Genomic DNA, 16,744 nt, shown 5'->3' on the forward strand with positions numbered 1-16,744 from the left:
CAGTGGACTTAAACACTCATTGCTAATAAAGTATGGTAGAAGTGACAATGAGATTAGAACAAAAGACCCTGTGCCTTTCTCCTTACTTCTTAGCACATACTCAAGGGAAACCAGCAGCCATGTCACAAGGACATCCTAGCAAGACATGATGGACGGGCCACTCTGAGAAACTGAATGAGCCAATGATGGCATCACCAGAACTACTCCCACCTAAACTCATCCTAAATTTCTTACCTGCAGAAACCATGAGATAATAGATATTGTTATTTGAAAATGTGTTATTTGGGATAATCTTTATGTATTATTAGTCTCTTTTAAGTATTCTTTGAAATACCAAGCCAACTTTTTGAAGTTTCTTCATATACACATATACATATAAGAACACAAAGGATGATGTATTTTCTTCACAGTATATACCAGAAACACACAAACAAAATTCTACATGTAGCTTTATCATATGTATTGCGATATCCTAGTATACAAACCTATAAATTGATTCCTTAAACTTCTTTATTGAACATTACATCTTCAGGAAAAAAAAAACATTAACCCAAATCGTATTGAGTAATTTTTATTACTTGATATTATTTTATCTATCAAGTCCTCAGTAAAGATGCCTTATTTAATACAAACCTGCAGATGTTTCTTAATATCACAGAATCATGAAGACTTGCAATTATCCATGTTTTATAATGACTAAAACAAAGTTCAACCAATTACCATGTTATTTCATTGGAATACTTAAGAGAATATTCTAAGGAGTGTTTGAAAACTCTGTTTATAAATAGTGATTGATACATACTTATTTTATGTTAAAGATAAACATGTCTTATATAAAACATTGTTGTGATACACTGTTTCACTAATGAGGTTAGACATACTCTAACACTAAAGAATAAAGCTTTATCTTAATATTTTATTTATAGGAATCTTATCAGTGAAGAACTTTGTATCCAACAATAAACAGGCATATTGCAAGTGACATTCTGCAGAAGCAAAAAAAAAAAAAAAAGACAACTCTAAGAGAAGAAACTAAATACCTGCATTATACATTCTTTGTACAAACAGTCCACTGGGAACAGGATTAAATGCAGATCAAATATTTTTAAAAGTTTGTGCGGCCAGATGGTAATTGTAATCTCCACACATTAAAAAGAAAAAGGACAATAATACAGAACACAGATTTCTGAACCATTTCAACACATTTAAGACCTTCAGCCATCCACTGGGTTCCCAGATCAAATTGGTAATTGAAATTTCACATCCACATGGGCTTGTTTGGCTAAAGTCACTATTTCAGACAGCTTTACGACCTGGAAGGAAAGAACAAAAGTATTGTTGCATCCGTTTTCACAAAAAGGTAACTATAGGCAAATGTAAAATTAATGCACAGTCTTTTTCCTACTTAAAATATTTGGACTTTTTTGACACTTTTATAAATTGCTACAAATTTTTACAAGCAACCAACACTCCAAAAGAATATTCAAGGTTGATGCATTTCATAACCTACACTTCAAATAAACACATATAATCCAATCTTTTATTACATAAATTTTACTTTGCTTAAGGACAGAAGTAGAATCATACTGATTATCTCACAACTGAAAGTATATCTAAACCAAAGTTTGTTTTGTAAAAAGAGTATAATCATAACTTAGATTAGGAGACTAGGTTTGGAAGCTAGCATTTTACTTTCCTGAGAGTTAAAAATTGCCAACATGATTTCCAAAGCCAGTTCCAAGCCAAGAATATTCATCTGTTACCATATTAAATAAAATATAGAGCAGACATCTCTAAAACCAAAAAATAAATTCAGCTTCCCTTCTCTCTTACACGGTTACTAAGAAATGCCCTGGAAGTCAGGCTTGTATTCAAATTCAAATTCTCACTCTGATATTTATGGCTTTTACCTTGAGAAAGTTAACTTATACAGCACCCTTCCTCAGCTATAAAAACAAACCACCAAACTGATATGAAATAAAACACCCTTGAGGAAAATAATTCAGGACTGCCAGAACAACTAACAATAAATGGAAACAGTTGCTAATACTAGCATCCTCATTGCCAACCTAATAAACATTATTTTTACAACTTCCACACTCTTCAAGTCAGTAACAGGCACTGCAACCACAAATTAAATCATCTATTCACTTACATCTCGGGTCTATTTGATCAAGTTTCTATCGATTCTTATTCCTTTTCGTGGCCACTGAGCTTTTCTTAATTTAGAGTTTCATTGTAAATAAACATATTTCCCAAGTATTTCTTCATTACCTTAACCGTACTTCCAACCTGATGTATGCCCTAGCTGATTTTCACACCACAGCCCCCTACCCCTCTCCAAGTTATCCCACAGGCTTTCTGAAATACTTTGTCATTCTTTTCCCAAAGTCTTTAGTTCTACCTTTGTGTTAAATATAAATTCCTATATCCCAACTATTTAAATTTTATATTCTACTAGGTAATGTCCCAAAGAAATTCTTCATTATTCTTACAAAATGACATCATACTAACTCAGCAAACCACAAGAGTCCATTATTGCTTAAAACTTGTAAGTCCCAGAGGGTTCCATGACATGTCTGCAAACAGTACGTGGAAGACAAGAGCTACTTTTAGAAGCTTCTCTCTACCTACAAAGGAATGACACATACTAGAAACAAAAAAAGCAGGTAAGGACACACACCTACATAAATGCATTTAATTTGCTTATATTTCTTTAAAAATGGAAGGGTAAAGCAAAAGCTTTGACAAAAGTGTTTTTCTGTAGGACAAAAGGAATTGGTACAAAAGGTAGTTCTCTGAATATATTTTTAATAGTTTTGATTTTGGAATCAGATAAATATTAATATAATATAAAACTAAAAGTTTTCAGGGTCAAGCGAAGGAAAACAACCTTTACAAAATCTAACAGTTTCATGCTAGGGCAAAACACTGGACGAACTACTTCATGTAATTTTTCAAATCCACTTAAGTTTTGGATAACACTCTAAAGGAACACAGAAACAATTCTGACCCTACTTTCAGTAATTGTGTTTCAGTGATTTTACTTTTTAAAAATTGGGGGACAAGGTTGTAGCATAACAAGTAAAGCCATCACCTGCAGCACTGGCACTCTGCTTGAGCACCAGTTCATGTCCTGGTTGTTCCACTTAGGATCCAACTCCCTGCGGCTGGCCTTGGAAAAGCAGTAAAAATGGCTCGAGTCCTTGGGTGCCTGCCACCCACTTAGGAAACCCAGGTGAAGTTCCCAGCTCTGGTCTGGAGCAGCCCCAGCCACTGCAACCAGACAATGATTTTCAAATAAACTAGTCTTTTAAAAGTTGTCATACTTTGTACAGCAAAGCAAATAAACAATTGTGACACTAAGGCATTGAAGAGAGATGCAAGAAACAGATGTCAGATAAAAAATCTGGGAGCCAGTACAATAGCTCAATTGGCTAATTCTCCACCTGCAGGCTCTGGCTCAATTTCTAATCCAGCTTCCTGCTTATAAGGCCTGGGAAAGCAGTGGAAGATGGCCCAACTTCTTAGGACTCTGTACCCAAGTGAGAAACCCAAAAGACGATCCTGGCTCCTGGCTTTGGATTGGTTCAGCAAAATTTCTCTCAAAAACAAAAGGCCTCTGTTAATGACCTGTACCCTTGAATTTACAGTAGAAATTTTAGTATAAAACTCAGAAATTTATCTCTCTTTTCTAAAAAAAGATTTATTTGTTGGAAAGACATAGTTCACAGAGACAAGAGATCTTTCATCCACTGGTTCAATTCCCAAATGGTCACAACAGCCAGAGCTGAATTGATCTGAAGCTCCTTTGCAGTCTCCCATGTGCGAGCAAGAGCCCAAGGCCTTGAGCCATTCTCTGCTGCCTTCCCCAGCCAATGATCATTAAGTGGAGCATCCAGAAAACAAATCAGCACCCATATGAGATGCCAGCGTTGCAGGAAGAGGATTAGATTATATGCCACGTAACATTCATTTTCTGTTTGAAGAAGCCAGGCTGAGACTGCACCCATGTGGAATGATGATGTTGCAGGCAGCAGCTTAATTTGTTACACCACAACATCACCTCACATATCTAGCTTTTATTTTTTAATAAATTTAATACATTTTTAAATAAAATGAAATTTATTTTTATTGGAAAGGCAGATCAGATTTATGGAGAAACAGAGAAGATTCTTACATCCTCTGGTTCACTCTCCAAGTAGCTGCAACAGCCAGAGCTGAGCTGATCCAAAGCTAGGAGCTAGGAGCTTCTTTCGGGTCTCCCACACTGGGAAAAGCCAAAAGCAGGGAACAGGAAGGGAAGTAGAGCAGCCGGGATACAGACTAGCACCCATATGGGATCCCGGTCCATGCAAAGCAAGGACTTTAGTCACTAGGCTACCAGACTGAGCCCAATATTTTTTTAATTTTTAATTTTTAATTCTTTTATTGTTATTGTTTTCATGATGCAATTTTGTGAGTATAGAGATTCCTCCATTCCCTCCTCTAATCCAGTAACCATAAGTACCCAAAAAGCACAAATTAGGCTCTCTAAACATAAAACTGACTCACTCCTGATGTTTGCCAAAAATATAAAGATAATCTTGAAAAACCACATCACACTAGAAAATAAGCCAGAAGGCATGTCAGAAATACTGAGAGTCATCCTGAAAAGGTCCCCACTGACCAAAGTTGGGGGAATTTGAATCTTTAGCAATATCCAAATGAACTGAACCACTCAAACATGTTTAAATCTATTAATTCAAAATAGCATACTAGGCATGGGTGTTTATAATCCACACTCAATATCAGAGTGCCTATATTCAAGCCCCATGTCCACTTTCACTCCAATTGCTTGCCAATGCACACCCCAGAAGGCAGCAGGTGATGCTACAGGTACTGAGTTTCTGCCACCCACGTGGGAGAACCCAGATTCCCAGCTCATGGTTTGGTGTGACCCAGCCCTAGCTGTTACAGACATTTAGAAAATGAACAAAAGGTTGGAACCCATTAATAAGTATCCCTTTCTCCCTCTCCTCCTCTTCTCCTTTCAAATATATTTTCTGTAAATTAAAATATGGCTACTTTACAAAGAAAAAGGTATACCAGTGGAAGGAGCATGCATTTCTACACAAATGAACTAGACACACAGACACGTACACCCTCAAAAAAAAAAGTATGTTACTAATATTACAAAAAGATAGAAATGAGACATTATAAACTGAGCAAGTTAGATAACACCAACTACAGATTACTCTTTTTCCCTCCTCAAAAATTAAATTTAATATGGTAAGTCTGTAGACTGAGTTAACAGTTTACAAGAACTGTATTTAGCAAATAATGTCACAGGAATGCAATTACAGAAATCTTGACTGTAGGAAATTCTAAAGGATCAATAACCTAAATTTCTCAACAAATAAACTGCTGAAAAGCACTTATATATTTTTTTAATGTATATATACAGCAAGAGTAACTATTAAAGAATATAGTGACCTAGTAAACAACCACAACAAAGACATTTAAAAAGACTAGAAAAACAGACCATCCAGACAATTACAGATTTGATTCTTTTTTTTTCCACAGTAATTTTTCACCTACTAACTTCCCGCTCTGCTCCTCTACTATAAATTCCTTCTTCTACTTTACGTTGAATTTGAGTCCAGTCTTTCTCTCCTCCTGTAAGATCTCCTATTTCAGTACTAATTCTCCATCCAAATAATCCTCTGAATAAAGTCTGATTTACTGGTCTTAACAACCTTTGCAATTTTTTTTTCATTTTCAGTTCATTTTACTCTCAAAAGTTAGACAAAGCACTAATTGTTAGCTATAATAATTAGCCCATTTACTTCAGAATCTTAATGTTTACACAAACTTTAGACATTCTGCACATTTGTTCTTAGATTAACATAGCCATTTACCATCCTAGCAGCTTCATCCAAGTCATCACAAGCAAGAATTTTAAGTCCACTGTCTGCTATCAGTGCCTTAGCATCATCAACTCGTGTACCTAGAAACAATTTATAGAAACAGAAGCAAGTTTTAAATATATACACAAACGCACTTAAAATGCTTGCCACAACATATTAAAAGCATGAAACTTCAACACAGGAACAATTAAATCACATAGCATAAATACTTGTCAACTACAGAAAATATTGTAGAGGTCTGAGTTATTTGTATTTCCCTAATATCCATGAAATTTAGGAAAATCAGGATCTCAGACAAATCACAATAAATAAATCAAAACCAAAAACATCTCTGCCCCATGTTAAGAATTATTTGAACCCAGTTTTAAAACTTTTAGTGTACGATGCTTTCATTTAAGACAGTAAGACCCAGAACAGTTAACTGCAACTGTGTTTTAAATGTACTGAATCTCTGGAATTAAATACTTTCAAGCAGGTAGGAACAATTACAACATCTTTTATACTCACCTTGTAACCGTACCACAACAGGTATTTTAATTTCCAAATCTTTTACTGCCATGACTATACCTTGTGCAATAACATCACATCTCATGATTCCTCCAAAAATGTTAACCAGAATGGCTAGTACCTGTGCAAAAAAGATGGTTTTAATAGATTAAAACTGAAAAATAAGGAACGCTTGTTCTTCCCTCTGGAGAAAATGGCAGTTTCTATGCTTCTGATACAAGTGAATCCCATGGAAACATTTTCCGACCACCACCCTGTTCTGGTTCTCATTTCGGAAGCGTGGTAACTGCCCACTACAACCTGTTCTCAGCCCTTGGAGTAATTCCAATACCTAGCTCAGATCATTGTTTCTACTGTGATCCATATGAACAAGACCTAATTCCATTTTTTCCCTATTAAAGATACACATTCACCAACATGACTTATATTACAGCTTAAATGTCCCTTATCCAAAATGCATGAGATCAAAAGCACTATAGATTTCAGATGTTTTTGAATTTTGAAATATTCATGTATACCGAATAAGGTATCACAGAAATAGGATTCGAGCATAGATGTAAAATTCATTTGTTTCATATAAGATGCATATAGACCTGAAGATACAGTATTTTTTGTTGACTTGTATTCTGACTGCAATCCATCACATGAGGCAAGGTCTAGAATTTCCACTTAGTACTTAATAAATTATACATTTTTCAATTTGGGCTTTCAAATTGTTTAGACTAGGGATACTGAACCTGTATAATACAATGTCACATGCAAGATTTCTAACTTAATGTTTATTTTTTTAAAAGATTTATTTTATTTTTATTGGAAAGGCAGATAAGATATACAGAGAGGAAGATCTTCTGTCTGATGATTCACTCCCCAAGTGAGCGCAATGGCCGATGCTATGCCGATCCGAAGCCAGGAGCCTCTTCCAGGTCTCCTGCGCGGGTGCAGGGTCCCAAAGCTTTTGGCTGTCCTCGACTGCTTTCCCGGGCCACAGGCAGGGAGTTGGATGGGAAGCGGGGCTGCCAGGATTAGAACTGGCACCCATATGGGATCCCGGGCATTCAAGGTGAGGACCTTAACCACTGCACCACCGCGCCGGGCCCTAACTTAGTGTTTATAACCCTTATTCCCTTTGTTTCCCCCATGCAACCAACTTGTCATATAAACCAGTCCCTCGAGAGCAACTTGACTTAGCATGAATGTCCATTCCTAGGTAACACTTAATCTTCCATACCTCAGGACCTATTGAAATTGGTACCATCTCACCATCACATTGATAGCTATGAATCATCTACCCTTTCCAAAAACAAAACAAAACAAAACAAAAACAGGCTTAGTTCATTCAGCTACTTAAGAACTTCTCAACAAGTAAGGTAAAAATGGGTTGCGGATAAACCAAAGTATTATTCCTCTTAGGGCAGGTAGAAAGGTTCTGACACAGTGGGATTCCCAATCCAGTGGATGCTGGACTGACCATAAGCACATTTCTTCCTCTACCTCCAAGGCCTCCCCAAACACTTCTGTCAGTTCCAAGATAGGAAAATTGCTGAGACATACTAGCCATTCTACACTTTCCTTCCTTTGACCACTATTATTTCTACACCCAAAACACTCATAGTAGACATCAGCACCTCTCCTATTTCCCTGCATCCCATCTCATTCTGGATAACTTCAACAAGGCATTATCTAACAGCCTTGAAGATTTCTACCAAGCCACTTACTCCCATCCCTTTTTTCTTTAATTTATTTATGTGCATTACAAAGGCAGATATACAGAGAAAAGGAAAGACAGAGAAAGATCTTCCATTCCACTGGTTCACTCCAAAAGTGACCACAATGACTGGAGTTGAGCTAATCCAAAGCCAGAAACTTTTTCCAGGTCTCCCATGAGGGTGCAGTCCCAAGACTTTGGGCCATCTTCTAGTGTTTTCCCAGGACACAAGCAGGGAGCTGGATGGGAAGTGAAGCAGCTGGACACTAATCAATGCCCATGGGATCCTGGTGCTTGAAGGGGGGGGGGGGATTCAGCCAACTGAACCATGGTGCCAGGGTCCCACTTTTTCCCTTTCTAAAAGATGTATTTTGCCCTGACTGCCACGTGGCTGTGGCTACAGAGCCCAGGCAGTCTAGGCTAAGGGACCGGGGATTTTGGCCTCACCAGCTGTGTGGCAGCAGCCAGTGGTACCTGAGCCAGTCTAGGCTTGTGTGACCTGGGATTTGCGCCCTGCCCTCAGTACATTTAGTGTACTCTGCAGTATAGTCTCAGGGGGCACATGGGGGATGGCACAGGTGGGGACACAAGGGATCTGAGGATTCGTCTCCAGGTGAAGAATGACTTCTGAGGGACTTCCATGGAAAAGCCACTGTTCTTGCAGGGCTAGATCACAGAACCTACCAGTGAGAGTCAGAACAGGGAACAGCTAATGTAAAGCTGGGCCATGACACTAACCAGCACGTGAATGAATCAGGTCTAGGAGCAGAATCTTTGGGGGAGTATGTGGGCTCACCCCTGTGGAACAACAGTCTCTGTTAGCATGTGCAAGAACTGTGACTAGGAATAGGTCTGGCTGCGGAGCTAAGAGGACACCCTGGCTGGGTTGGGGTTCCCACTGGTGAGCACAAGAGCCAGAATGGGGGCAACAGGCGGGGCTGAAAATGGCTGCAGTCTCCCCTGGCATGAGTGTGGACTGGGTATGCGGAGCAGCAGACTAGACTTTGGTACCAAATGGTACTCGTGAGAGCCAGTGTGGCTGTAGAATGGGCTTAGCAAGGTATTGACACCTGCTGAACCACATGAGAGCTGTGTCTGGGTGTGGACCAGGCACGGCTGGGCTGCAACCCTTAACAGTAAGAGCCAGATTGGGCGTAAGCCAGTTGCACAAGGATATGGCTCCTGCCAGAATAAGAGGTGGACAAAATCAAACTGGGCCAAGGAACCTGTGGTGTCCACAAGATCTGCCACTGGAAGGAGACCTGAGAGAGGTGCTTGGGGAACTCCTCTACCAGGATACAGTCCCTGCAGGTGAGCACAAGAACTAAGGCTGGGAGCAGCCAGACCAGACCAGGTTACAGTACTTGCCAGCATACATATGGGTCAAGTGTAGGGATAGATCAGTCTAGGCCAGTTTATAATATCCACTGGCAGACCTGAGAACCAGGACAGGATGCAGGAGCCAGATTGAGCTGCAATACCAGCGAGCTCACACTGGGGCCGGGACTGGTGGCTGGCTGGACTGAACTAGGCTTTAGTATCTACCAGCAGGAGCTGGAACTGAGGGCAGGCAGAATTGAGGGCAGGCTGGACTGAGGCAAGCTGTAGCACCCGCTGATAGATGCCAAGGTGAGGCAAATCATGTAAGCCTAGAGGTGCTAGGTGCTGTGTCTGTGAGCCCTGGAAATGGGGTATCCACTGGAGTGCGGGTCACCTAGTCCAGGTCCTTGGGCCCACTGAGTGGTGGGTGCCAGGTCCATGAGCCCAGAAGCAGAGGTGGGTTGGGGGGAAACAGGATCCAGGTCACCTGGCACAGGCCCTTGGGCCACCTGTGAGGTGGGTGTGGGATCCATGAGACTCAGGGATGGGGTCCAGGTCGCCTAGCCCAGGTCCTTGAAGCCACCTGTGACTACTGATCCTCCTCAGTGGAAAAGACAGAGTAGTGAAAGGCAGGCTCTGATGAACATTAAGATGATGGCAGCCCATTGGGGCCTGCATAGGACATCTGGTACTATAGCAGAAGAAGCAGAACAGAACAAATTGGACAACTACCCTGGCCAAACGATGACAGCAAATATCAGGGTGAATGGACATTCTAAGGTCGACTGTGTCAGCCAATGGACCCTGGAAGGGTTTCCTCATCCATGGATTGGCGAGACCAATAGCATTTCAGAACTATCGCATCCACCTGGACAGACCCTTTGAGCATCTGCCACATCAGAACCCTGGATGGATATCAGGTGGCTGTTTTCCATCCCTGAGGAACTGAGGTGGTTGTGTGCCTGGGTATGGATTCCTCCCTTATTTCCCCCTTCCTCCCAGAAACAGAAAGAAGAAACAGAAAATTTGGAAACAATGATCACACCCACTTTTCCCTAACCCTGGATCCTTCCCACCCTGATCAACTATGTAAATATCACCTAAAATAATTTTTTTTAAAAAGATGTTTTTTACTTATTTGTAAGGCAGATTAGACTTACAAAGGGGGAGAAGGAAGAAGGGATATCTCCTATCTGTTGGTTCATGCTCCAAAAAGCCACAACAGCTGAGATTAGGGTAGGCTGAAACCAGAAGCATCTTCTTGGTCCCCACATAGGTGCAGGGGCCCAATCACTTGAAACATTCCCCACTGATTTCCGAAGCACATTTTCAGGGAGCTGGATTGGAACTGGAGAAACTGGGAATCAAACTGGCACCCACATGGGATGCCAACTTTGCAGGCAGCAGTTTAACATGCCACACAACAGCAACAGCCTGCTCCACTTTCACCTCCAATTGGAATCAACTGATTTTTTCCAAAAATAAATCTTGAGCTTGATCAAAATTAATGTCTCCTGAAAATCAAATGTGTATCTGTCCAACCTCTTCTCCTTCTCCATTTAATGTCTTTCTTGTCTAACTCCATTAAACCCAATATCTCCTCTTCAAAGCCTGTAGTTCCTCAGTATCTTTCTAATCTCCCAGTCTATCAGTTCTCAACCAATCTGATTTTCTTCACTATACAGCCTGCAATCTGTGGCTGAGCAATTCAACTGCAGTAACTTCACAGCTCAATTCCATTACATCCACTCCTGGATTACATCCTGTCAAAGCCTAATGCAAGCTGAATAATGTTAGAGTGATTCCAGTTGCAGTTTACACAGTTCAACTTCAAAAAAAATAAAACCAAAAAAATGCAATTATTTAGAAGTTAAAAACCTCTAACACAGAATAACCTGAAGAGGAATACAAAAATGATTTACCAGTAACCTCCTTACCAGCCTGCTTAAGCCTTAAACTCTGTTCCTAAGCCTCATGTTCCATTCCAACTTATAATCTTCCTTTTTCCAAACACAATGCAGAAAAGGAGGTAAGTCCTTCTCAAAGCTAACAGTTATTTCTCTACCTAATCATAGGATAGAGTGTCTCCTCCAAATCTTTGATTATACTATTCTTTATCTTCAAATCTATTCTCTTATTCCAATGAGAAACAGCTCATCTCCTTACCTTCTAAACAAATGAGTAAGGAAAAATCACAAAGCTCTCCCAATCCTTATTTCCCTCCCAATAACACTACCTTCTTGCATATAAGCATCTTACATTTCAATCAACATACTGGTCTTCTCAGAACTCCTTGATTTTATGCATTTTCTTTCCCTTGCCTATTTTCAAGACAGTTCAAGGTATCATCCATTCAATGAAAGCCATTTTGATTGACAGTTACTATACTTCTTTTATAGGATCACATTCCATTTACCTCCCTGGTTATACTATAAATATCCTAAGGGGAGGATTTACATAATCTCAAGTCCAAGCACAAGGTCCAACTCAACCAGCATAATAGGTAAATGACTCCTTGAGCGTGATCCACATTGCCCCTTGAGTTACTATTGTGCTTCCAACTGCAACATCCATCAAATCAGTCCCCAACACTGAAACTTATATCCTTTCCACCATTCTCACATGTGGGCCTTAAAAATGATGGTTAGAAAAATGAATAATGAGTTCTAATTAACCTCAGTAAATATTCAATTGATAGTCATTCTTTAATACTAAGATTTTATTGTTAATACCAAAAAAAGTATACAGTTCAATGAAATCTATTTTTGAATAGTGATTAAAAAAAGGAAACAGTACATTTGAGTCTGTAAAATTAATAAATATGTCAAAGCCGTCTATAAGCTTAAAGGAAAGGGCACATAATGTTCTTCATGTTGTTTTCCAAAATAGATTTCACATTCGTAAGCCAAATTTTCCTTGACTTATAAGTCAACTTCCTTTTTATCCCTAGTTAACTTCTTACACACTCTCTTCCCAAAGTCCTGAGGCCTTTCAAATTATAATGCCCAACTAGCCTAACCACCATATGCAGTGATTAATACAATTAATTCTCACCTCTCAAATTCTAAGTACAAGCATTACCTTACCTTTTTATCTGAAGTGATAAGCTTAAATGCCTCTGTTACTTGATGAACTGTGGCACCACCACCAACATCAAGAAAGTTGGCTGGAGTTCCTCCATGCAGCTTTATTATATCCATTGTGGCCATAGCTAAACCAGCACCATTTACTATGAAGAGAGGAATATGATTTGTGTAAGCATCAAATTAAAAGAAAATGTAGTTAAGTTGAGCAAATCCAACGTGAAAACAAATGGTACCTAAGCAGCCTATATTTCCATCAAGGCCAATGTAGTTGAGATCTGCCTTAGCTGCATCTTTGTCCCTTTCATCTTCCTGGGTCCAGTCCTGCAGATCAAAGATTTTCTTTTGGCGGTAGGCTGAATTAGAATCAAAATTAATCTTTGCATCCATACACAGCACTTTGAAGAGAGAAAAAAGAAACTGGAATTAATTTCAAGACAAGCACAATAAATTAGCCAATAATCTAATATTCTTTAGATAAGGAAGAAAACTTTATTACTTATTCAAAATATTTCAATTCATGTTCATAATTAATTCCAATTATTTCTTTTAAAAATACGTGGGAATTAAAACTGCCTCACCAAAATTACTGATTCTATATCCATCTTAGTCAATGAAGAAGCAGAGAAAAGGACCCTTAAATATAATTTAAATTTTTATGGGTCCAGCATTGTAGCACAACAAATGAACTCAACCCTTGCAATGCCAGCATCAGAATTCAGAGCGTATGTGAGAATTCTAATTGCCCCACCTATGATCTAGCTTCACCTGGAAATGCAGCCAAAGATGTTTCAAGAACTTGGGGCCCATCCATCCACAAAGGAAACCAGGATGCAGTTCCTGACATACTACTTTCAGACTGGCTCAAACCTGGTTATTGTGGTTACTGGAGAATGAATCAGTAGATGAAAACCTCAAATCTTTCTCTTCTTCTCTCCCTACTCTCAGCCCTGTTGCTCTTTCAAATAAATCTTTTAGCACATTTTAAGAACCTGGCACAGTAACCTAGTAACTACAGTCCTTGCCCTGCATGGCCCAGGATCCCATATGGACACTGGTTCATATCCCCATCCAGATCCCTGCTTCTGGCCTGAGAAAGCAGTCAAGGACAGCCCAAAAGCTTGGGATCCTGAGCCAGCATAGGAGATCTGGAAGAAGCTCCTGGATGCAGATCGGCTCAGCTCCAGCTGTTGCAGCCACCTGCGGAGTAAACCAGCGGATGGAAGATCTTTCTCTGTCTCACCTCTCTGTAAATCTGACTTTACAATAATAAAAATAATCTTAAAGCATTTTAAAATTCTATGGAATTAGTTGTTCATGCTTCTAGTTAATCCTTTCAATCCAATCCCAGATCCCATTGCCATTCATCTACTGAGACATTGTTTAAGTAATTTCTTTCCTACGGTATAACCCCCATTAGCTAATAGCCAACTGATTTACAAAACCACTGTCATCGTCCCCTTAAAAAAAAGAAAAAAAAATCTTTTACCTCATGCCTCCCCCTTACTCTTTGCTTCCCATATAGTAAAACTACTTGAAAGATATGTCTGTCAAAAAAAAAAAGGATACTCAAACTATGATTCATGGGTGATATTTGGCTTTTAATTTTTTTATTTATATTTATTTTTATTGGACAGTCATATTCACAGAGAGAAGGAGAGACAGAAAGAAAAAATTTCTGTCAGATGATTTCACTCCCCAAGCGATCACAATGGCCAGAGCTTAGCTTATCCGAAGTCGGGAGCCAGAAGCTTTCTCTGGGTCTCCCAGGCAGGTGCAGGATCCCAAGGCTTTGGGCAAGCCTCGACTGCTCTCCCAGGCCACAAGCAGAGAGCTGGATGGGAAGCAGGGCCATCAGGACACGAACCAGCATGCATATGGAATCCCAAAAGTCTAGAGAATATATTAATTATCAAACCCTGTACTCAAAGTCCTAATACCAAACTATACTGCCGTTTTCTCTGTAAGCCACTCCATTCAGGCTATAACTTCCAGCACTCTACCAAAACATCTCTTAAAAAGAAAAAGCCTGGTCTCTTCAACTAATGCTGATGGGACACCTGGATAGCAGCCTGCAGAATTAAGAAGCAAGACCCATACCTGTCACATTATACAAAAATCAGCTCAGAAAATGGATCAAGGACCTAAATCTACACTCAGAAACCATCAAACTATTAAAAGAAAATATAGGAAATACTCTCCAAGATACAGAAAAGCAAAAAGACTTCTTGGAAAAGACGCCAAAAGTATAAGCAGTCAAAGACAAAATAATGGGACTACATCAAACTAAAAAGCTTCTGTACAGTAAAGGAAACAATTAACAAAGTGAAGAAGCAACCAACAGAGTGGGAAAAGGATCTGCACACTACACGGGTGATAGGGGACTGATACACAGGGTTTACAAAGAGCTTCAGAAACCCAGGGACAGTTTAAAAAAAAACTGTGAAGAAATGGGCAAAGGAAATGAAGGGACATTTTTCAAAAGAACAGATTCAAATGTCTAATAGACATATGAAAAGATGTTCAGGCTCCCTAGCCATCAGGCAAACACAAACAAAAACCACACTGAGGTACCACCTAACTCCAATGAGACTAGCCTACGTTCAGAACTCTAGTAACAATACCTGCTGGTGTGGATGTGGGGAGAAAGGCACCCTCCTTCACTGCTAGTGGGAGTGTAACCTAGTACAACCACTGTGGAAATCAGTGTGGAGAGTGCTTAGAGAATTGCAAATAAACCTGCCATGTGACCCAGCTATTCTATTCCTAGGAATATATCCAAGGGAAATGAAAATTACATATGAGAAAGGGATCTCTTATCCTATATTTAGAGCAGCACAATCTACAATAGCAAAGATATGGAAACAATCCAGATGTCTGTCCAAAGGGGAGTAGTTAAAGAAACTGTAATACATCTACTCTGTGGAATATTACTCAGTCAGAAAAAAGAACGAAATTATATCAGTTGCAACCAAATGGTCCCAACTAAAAGCCATTATGCTCAGTGAAATAAGTCAATCCACAAGGACAAATACCATATGTTCTCTCTGATACAATGTAGCCTTCATGCAAATTGTAAGAACAATAATCCTTTCCATACTGTTTTTGCTAAATCTAAGTGTTTTGATGTTTTTTTGTTTTCATTTCATTTCTCCCAAATAGCTTCTTTTCTCTTGCCAAATTCAACGTTAGCTCATGGATCACATGGCGACATCATTTTATCCAAAACATTTCTATGTTTTCTTTTCTTCACCCATGCATGTTGGTGACTCTATTTCACGGCTTCTCATTTAAGGGAATGTATAGTGATGGAGTAATAGAGACTACCCTATTCAGATGTAAATATACAATGCAACATGCATCCCTGCTTCCAGATGAAAGATGGACTCCCAATGAAACTGTTGGAAATATCTAGACAATGCGACGCCGGACTATCTGACATTGTCTGTACCAGCAATGTCAAGGCACACTTAAATAACAGACTGATGGAATTATAACTCCTTATGAAATACTATACTATTGCAATAATATGGGGAAAATCAGTCGGGAAGGTGATCTCAGACCCTATGTGATTGTACCATAAAACTAAAAAAAAAAAAGGCCAGGTCTTAGACTTCACCTTTTAGTGCTTCATCCCTTCTTCATTCCAACCTAACTGCCACATTCTTTGTGCAGTTCCTGAACAGACAAAAGGCACCAAGTATTAAGCACAGACTGGTACTGTGGCATAGCAGATTAACACAACACCAGCTTCCCACTAATGTTAATGTGCTTGGGAGGACAGCAAAAAGATAGCCTAAATATCTGGGCCCCTGTCACCCTTTGGTGTCCTGCTAATTACTAGTAATAGCAAAAATCATTATTCTTTCAGAGGAATGTAAAAGAATTCAGAGTATCCCACTATCTTCCCACAAAATACAGAATACAATGTAAAAGTTATTAAATCTACAAACAACTACAGCTGACTGCTAGAAAGAGAAAAAGCAATCAAGCGAAACCAATTCCAGGATGACAGATTCAGAGAATCAAGACAGAAAAACGATGATTTTAAGTATGTTTAAAGACTTAAAGGAAAGTAGCGTTATACTAAATGAACAGATAGGACATATTAGCTGAGAATAAAACTAAGAGAAGGTCTAAATAAAAAAATCTAGTACAATCTAGGACAACATCTGAAATGAAAAAAAAAAAAAATTCCCAATGGCCTTATAAAGCAGATT

The 16,744-nt window shown here is 39.2% G+C and overlaps 1 protein-coding gene across 2 annotated transcripts in view; it reads right to left on the minus strand.

Annotated features, from left to right (window-relative positions):
- Positions 1–555: 555 nt before the first annotated feature.
- Positions 556–16,744, minus strand: part of SUCLA2 (succinate-CoA ligase ADP-forming subunit beta) — a 48,479-nt gene continuing 32,290 nt past the window's right edge. For both annotated transcript variants that reach the window (XM_040991409.1, XM_040991410.1), the window contains exons 7-11: positions 12,761–12,922; positions 12,528–12,670; positions 6,417–6,537; positions 5,901–5,989; positions 556–1,313 (exon numbers count right to left, since the gene is read on the minus strand). In XM_040991409.1, the coding sequence (XP_040847343.1) occupies positions 1,239–1,313; positions 5,901–5,989; positions 6,417–6,537; positions 12,528–12,670; positions 12,761–12,922 (590 nt within the window). In that variant the 3' untranslated portion in view covers positions 556–1,238. The remainder of the gene's footprint in view (positions 1,314–5,900; positions 5,990–6,416; positions 6,538–12,527; positions 12,671–12,760; positions 12,923–16,744) is intronic.

Source organism: Ochotona curzoniae, unplaced genomic scaffold, assembly GCF_017591425.1.
Source record: "Ochotona curzoniae isolate NIBS_2020 unplaced genomic scaffold, NIBS_Ocur_1.0 contig_64, whole genome shotgun sequence".
Taxonomy (NCBI): Eukaryota; Metazoa; Chordata; class Mammalia; order Lagomorpha; family Ochotonidae; genus Ochotona; species Ochotona curzoniae.